Source organism: Cricetulus griseus, chromosome 3 (genome assembly GCF_003668045.3).
Source record: "Cricetulus griseus strain 17A/GY chromosome 3, alternate assembly CriGri-PICRH-1.0, whole genome shotgun sequence".
Classification (NCBI taxonomy): Eukaryota; Metazoa; Chordata; class Mammalia; order Rodentia; family Cricetidae; genus Cricetulus; species Cricetulus griseus.
The window spans coordinates 188,098,804-188,105,662 of NC_048596.1; the positions used below are offsets into that span (position 1 = coordinate 188,098,804).

General features: G+C 49.1%; 1 protein-coding gene across 2 annotated transcripts; it reads right to left on the reverse strand.

Annotated features, from left to right (window-relative positions):
- Positions 1 to 989: 989 nt before the first annotated feature.
- Positions 990 to 5,035, reverse strand: LOC100769139 (chymotrypsinogen B). 2 transcript variants are annotated; one of them, XM_027406050.2, is made up of 7 exons: positions 4,984 to 5,035; positions 3,342 to 3,445; positions 3,176 to 3,255; positions 2,993 to 3,071; positions 2,576 to 2,756; positions 1,580 to 1,713; positions 990 to 1,185 (listed from the first exon to the last, which is right to left on the reverse strand). In XM_027406050.2, exons 1-7 carry the CDS (start codon positions 5,033 to 5,035, stop codon positions 1,024 to 1,026), a joined length of 792 nt encoding a protein of 263 aa, XP_027261851.1. In that variant the 3' UTR covers positions 990 to 1,023. The 2 variants fall into 2 exon arrangements, with proteins under 2 accessions (XP_027261851.1, XP_035297343.1); XM_035441452.1 differs by lacking the exon at positions 4,984 to 5,035 and having other exon boundaries at positions 3,342 to 3,647.
- Positions 5,036 to 6,859: the final 1,824 nt, after the last annotated feature.

The following is a 6,859-nucleotide window of genomic DNA, read 5'->3' on the forward strand; positions in this document are numbered from 1 at the left end:
TGTAAAGTGTATAAGGTGGAGAGATATCAAAAGATAGTTTTTCATGGTAATGCAAGTTATGATAGAAAGTAAATTAGGTACATGACTTTGTACTCACCAAGGTAGGATAGATAATGGATTATTTTCTCTGAATTTGTCAAGTGTAAATGGACCAGACATTGTTGATGTGATTATTACCTGTATATATTGTATATATTTGTATAGTGTATATAGTTATTGTATGTAGTGTATGTAATTTTCTTGTATTAGTTATAGCCTTCTTTATTTTAGACAAAAAGGAGAAATGTAGTGATATATTCTCTGTAATCTAACAAATAAAGCTTGCCTAAAGATCAGAATGCAGAGCTAACCCACTAGTTAACAACATACCTAGCTAAGAGCTAAGCCAAACTAGTTAGCCACACACATAAGCCACTAGCTGGCAATAGAGGACAAGCAGTGGTGGCCACACCTTTAATTCTCGCACTTGGGAAACAGAGGCAAATGGATCTCTGTGAGTTCAAGGCCACCCTGAGTTACATGAGGGTGAATCAGTCTAAAAGAGAAACAGAGCTCACACCTTTGATCCCAGCACTTGGGATGACAGGCCTTTAACCCCAGCACTAGAGAGGACTATAAGGCAGGAGCTCAGTGCAGTCCTCTCTGAGGTTTGGTGGAGAGCATTGCAGTCTGCAGTTACTCTGAGAACAGGATCAGCCTTGGTCTTAGCCTTGGTAGAGGTGAGTACTCTCTAGTGGCTTTACTACTTTGCTTCTCTGATCTTTAGCTTGAACCCTATTATCTGTCTCTGGGTTTTTATTATTCATGCTACAGTTCTAAGAAAAGAGGAAATAGGAAGAAGGGCCATCAGGGTATATGTAACCTAGAAAGGGAGCAGTAATATATCTCCTTGGTGGGTGACAAGGGTAATTCCAGTCTCATGTCCCCTGGACCACAAAGACCACAGAACCAGTGTTCTAATTAGATTATTTTATTACAGATGCTGGGGGTGGGGGTCGGGGAGGGGAGGCAAGAACCATGGACTCAGTTGGCTTCCAAGATCTCATGAACCCAAGGTACAAGGGCTGTGACTCGGGCATACACGGCGGGAGTGGAGGTAGAACAGACGCCACTGCCCCAAGACACAATACCTGCCAGGGTCCAGACTCCATCCTTCTGGCAGACAAGAGGGCCACCAGAGTCACCCTGCAGAAAAAGACAAAGGACTTGTCTTCAGACCTGATAAAGATACCTGGACCTGGTGGGGTACAAGGGGACATATAGGCAAGTTCCTAGGGTTCACTGACAACCCCAGCTATGCTCATGTATTCCTGGAGGGACCTAAACAACCAGCTTCCCTCTGTGAGTAGGAGACACATAGAGCTCACAGAGCTGGTGGCAAGAGTGGGCAGAACAGCACCAGTCTGGGCAGAGTTGCCTCCCAGGAGTGTCTGTTGGCATCAGCCCATCCTTTTCTGGGCACTGGGTCAGCAGAGAAGGGCAGAGGGCAGTGGGAACACAGAGCACTGATGGCCCGTGCTCTCCACCAGCCTGACCAGGGCTAGGCAGGTCTGTGAATGGGTGGGGTGGGAGGCTGTACCATGCAGGAGGAGACACCACTGGCGCCTGCGCAGATCATCACGTCGGTGATCTTAGATCCCCAGTGCTTCTTGCATTCAGCGGTGGACACGATGGGCAGGGCTGCCTGTTGCAGCTTGTCAGGAGTCTTGAGGGCTGCAGGCATAGTGGGAATGGAGTCAGGGTCCCTAGGTCCACCAGCCTACTGGACAGATAGCACCATGGATCTTTTCAAGCATCATGGGGACAGCTGCTGTCTGGTTCTACCACAGGCAGGCCTGGACCTTGAGCACGGCTGTCACATTGTCCTTGCCCTGCCCAGGCCCAGCCCTATCTTGTGGCCATGGCAAGTGGGTGTGTAAGATTTCAAGACAACATGGTACCCACCCTTCTGGATCTCAGAGACCCAGGCTGGGTCTTACAGAACAGCTCCTATGGAACTGAGGGCTCCCTTCTCCATCTTATCAGCAATCCTTTGTGCCAGGTAGGTTTTAAACATTAAGTCTTAACTAACACATACTAATTGTTAACTTTATAGTTTACTAGTTAATAATCTTTTTTCAGACTGGGTCATTTTATAGCTCTGGCTGGCCTGGAATTCACAGGATCTGCCTGCCTCTACTTCCCAAATGCTGGGATTAAAGTATGCCACCATGCCAACTTTAATTAACAAATTTCAAATTAAGAAATGTAAAGATGTAGCCGGGCATTGGTGGCGCACATCTTTAATCCCAGTACTCGGGAGGCAGGCGGATTTCTGTGAGTTCGAGGCCAGCCTGGTCTCCAGAGCGAGTGCCAGGATAGGCTCCAAAGCTACACAGAGAAACCCTGTCTCGAAAAACAAGAAAAAAAAAAAGAAATGTAAAGATGTATTAATATTGAGATTTAGACAAAGAAAGAAAGAGAGGGAGCGAGGGAGGGAGGGAAGGAGTAAGGGGGTCAGGCCTGGAAAACCCTACTGCCTAAGCAGCCTGACCCTTGTATAGCCTCTGCTCTAGCAAGGCCACAGCACACTCACCATTGTACTTGGTCCTGCCCCAGCCAGTGGTGGCACACACTGTCCCAGGAGGGAAGTCATCATCAGCATTGGGCAGACACACAGCAGACACAGTCTCAGAGAACTGGGCAGGAGTGGCCAGCTTGAGCAGGGTGATGTCATTGCGTACAGTGAGCATATTGAACTTGGGATTCTTGAAAACCTGTGGGGACCGGAAGCTCAGCTGAGACCTGGGAGGAGCTGGACTCTGCGGAGTTCCAGGGGACAGGCTCCTTTCCTGTTGATCCCATCAGAACAGACCCAGAGACAGAATTCTAAAGCCAGCTCCCGCTCCACTGTGCTCCTGTCCTTCAAGCAGCCGGGGAGGTGGGGGCTTCCCTCCTGGGCTTTCCCCCCAGCTTGTGGGTGAGCCCTTCACCCATGCAGCAGCCCATGTACCTTTGCGATCTTCAGAACCTGGATGTTCTCTGCGTCAGAGCCCTGGTCAAACTCTCCAGCTACCACCACATCAGATGTCCTAGGCATTGAGACACACATGGGTGAAGATGAAAAATGGGTCTGATCCCCTCCCCAGCCCCAAGCAAAGCTGGAAGTAGAACCCCAAGATAGTCTTGGACTCACTTGACTCCACAGTGGGCGGCAGTGACCACCCAGTCTTCACTGATGAGGGAGCCCCCGCAGAAGTGAAAGCCAGTCTTGTCCTGGGGAAGATGAAGAGGAAAGTCACTGGCCCCCACCTGGGTAGCATCCCAGAATGTGTTTCATGTGCCCAGAATCCCTCTCTCACCTGCAGGGACACCTGCCAGGGCCAGGAGCCAGGGATAGCATCCTCTCCATTGACGATCCTGGATAGACCGGCCAGCACAGGGTGGATGGCAGGGACCCCACAGCCTGTGAGGATAAGGATAGCCATGTTGAAGAACACCTCTGTCAACTCAGGGCCCACTGAGACCATGCCATCTCCACTGGAAACATCTCACTCCCCTCTAACCTCTAGGCTCAGAGGTCCCCTCATGCACAGTCTCCTGACCCAGTTATTGTTGCAGGAGTGACAAGAAGCATGACTGCCCCTACCTAGGTCTATCAGAGGAGAAGGAACAGAAAACAGGCTGGACCATTAGACTGAATGGCTCAACCTATAGGCTGGCCATTTCTGTGGTACCTGCCTGTTTCGATAACTATTAAGTTTTTGTTTTGTTTCTGAGACAGGGTTTCTCTGTGTGGCCCTGGCTGTCCTGGAACTCGCTCTGTAGACCAGGCTGGCTTCAAACTTCCACCAACCTCTGCCCCGCAGTACTGAGATTAAAGAGGCACACCACCATTGCCCACCTTGGTTCCTTCATTTTTTAAGGAAATTAGACTTTGTGCCAGGTGTGTTGGTGCACTGTTTTAACGTCAACACTAGGATACAGGCAGGGAGATCTCTGAGTTCAAAGTCAGCCTGATTTACATAGAGTTCCAGTACAGCCAGGGCCACTGAGGCTGAGAAGATGGTTCAGTGGGTAGGAGTATTTGTGTTTGCTCGATGACCTCAGTTCAGATCCCTGACACCCACATAAAGAAAAAAAGTAGGCTGGTGTAATGGCAAAAGCCTATAGTCATAGCTGCTCTGAAGGCTGAGGCAGGAGAATCGCTTAAGCCCAGGAGTTGCCAGGCTGAGCCAAAGGGTGAGATGATGGTGTTTCGGTACAAAATGAGCAACAGCAAAAAAAAAAAAAAAAAAAAAAAAGGAAGAGTAGAGATTCTTCTAAAATTGTTCGTGATGGTGCATGCCGGTAATCCTGGCACTTGGGAGATGGAGGCAGGAGGATCAGGATGGACTACATAAGACCCAGTCTCTCTGGAAGCATCATTTCCCAAATGCCAGGACTACAGGCACACCACCACACTGGCTAATCTCTCCCCTTTTGTTTTTACTAGTTATTTTCTTCATTTTACAAATGAAAAACAAAATGCTAAGCAGGATGTGGTGGCCGGCATTAAGTCTTTAACCCAGGCACTTGGGAGGCTGAGGCAAAAGGATTGCTTTAAGTTTGAACCTGCCTGGGCTGCATAGTAAATTCTAGGCTAACCTGGGCTACAGAGTGAGACTCTGTCTCAAGCAACAAAAAAAACAAACAACAGAAGGAAAACAAAACACTTTGCATTTGCTGTGTGGCAACTGAACCCCAGGTAGGTGGGCTCCTGCTGTGCTCAGCACCCCCACTTCAGACACATCTGGGTTTATGGTTCCCTGCTGGACCCTGGTTTGCCTTTTTGCTCCTGAAACAGGGCATAAGGGTCCAAAAGTCCTAGAAGGACCCCTGTTCTCCCTGAGGTTTTTGGGGGTGCTGGTCCTGGTTCAAGCAGGAAGGGTGGGGGACCAGCTCTTTCAGGATAAGTCCCTCTGGCTCCTTCCCCTCTGATGGGGCCTGAATCCCAGGACTTACCAAAGGTGGCCCCCACAAGGGCAAAGCAGGACAAGAGCCAAAGGAATGCCATGGTGCTGGGTCAGTGAAGTGAGGGTTGCCTACTCTGGGACTCTTTTATATCCATAAGGGTCCCCAGGCCCTGCCCAATCCCGGTGACCCTAGCCAACTTGGTCTAAGAGCCGCCCTCCTGGCTATCCAGAGACCTTGAACAGAAGTTGGGGCCAATGCCCTTATCACAGTCTAGCTTGGCTCTTAGCCTGTAATGTCCAACCCATGGGAAAAGGACAGCTGCCCTGATATAACAGCGGCCATGAGCCTTGGTGGTGCCCAGCATCCCAAGGCACTGTGGACAAGACCCCCACTGGACTGGGAGCACACGCTCTGCAGAGCCCTGCTTGTACATTCTTTCTGGGAGTGGGGCTAGGAGACTCAGTGCCCATCCCGATGACACAAGGATTCCCAGCTCTTAAATGGAAGGCAATCCCAGGACAGATTCAAAGAAGCTGGTGATTGGGTGGCTAGGTCACGACCACAAATGTGTTTCACTCATTTAAAAGAAAGGGTTATATGGCCAGTCAGGATTATCCAGGGATCACCTTGTTCCCAGTCCTACCAAAGTCTGAGTATGGAGAGGAGGAGCAGGAATGGTCCTGGGCCACAGGACAGTCATCCCGGTGTGTCTACAGTGATAAGTGGGATTCCCTCCTGTGATAATTCACAACCTATGGAATTGGTTTTGGGGCTGGGAGTGCCTGCCGAATGCACAGGAAGCCCTTGGTTCAACCCCCACCATGTCATACACGGGGGATGCAGACTATAATCAGCCTTCCACAGAGGTGAAGACAAGAGAATCAGAATAGCAAGTTCTAGGCTAGCCTAGGCTACTTGAGAGCCTGTCTCAAAAAAGAGGAGGAGGTCTTTGGATAAAGTCTTAGTTTCTTTTCAAGAATATATATTTATTGCACAAGAGTAATACGTCGTGGATTAAGAGCACTGGCTGCGGGCTGGAGAGATGGCTCAGAGGTTAAAAGTGCTGTGTGCTCTTCCAGAGGTCCTGAATTCAATTCCCAGCAACCACATGGTGGCTCACAACCATCTGTAATGAGATTTGGTGCCCTCTTCTGGTGTGCAGGCACAAATGCCAGAATACTGTATATATAATAAATAAATCTTAAAAAAAAAAAAAAGAGCACTGGGGGCTGGAGAAATGGCTCCCGTGGTTTAAGAGCACTGATTGCTCTTCCAGAGGACCCAGGTTCAAATCCCAGCACCCACATGGCAGCAGCTCACAACTGTCTTTATCTTCAAGATCTGACACCCTCACACAGACATACATTCAGCCAAAACACTGATGCACATAAAATAATAAAAATAAATAAATTATTTTTTTTTTAAAAAGAGCACTGGCTGCTCTTCTGGAGGACACAAGTTTGAATCCTAGTAGCCACATGGCAGCTCACAATTGTCTGGAACCCTAGTTCCAGGTGATCCTTCTGACCTCTTTGAGGCCTGAATGCTTGTGGGGCATAGGCTGACAAAACACCAACACACATTTTTTAAATGACATTTGTTTACTCATGGGGGCAGCACACATAAGTGGCATGGTGAACATGTGGAGGCCAAAGGAGACCTGTAAGGGCAGTGCATCCCGAAATTGAATTCAGATTGTCAGGGTTGATGGCAAGTGCCTTTACCCATCGAGCCATCTCACTGGCTTTCTTTCTGGAAAATGAGGCTTTATTTCTGCACAGGATACACAGCGAACACACTCTTTCCGTTGCCACAGATGGGGAATGGAGACAGGTGTGAAGGACAGATGCACTGGGCACTGGCAGGAGTACAGGATACAGTGTGCACACAAGTCCCTTCTCTCCTGTGGGCAGGCACTGTGTCA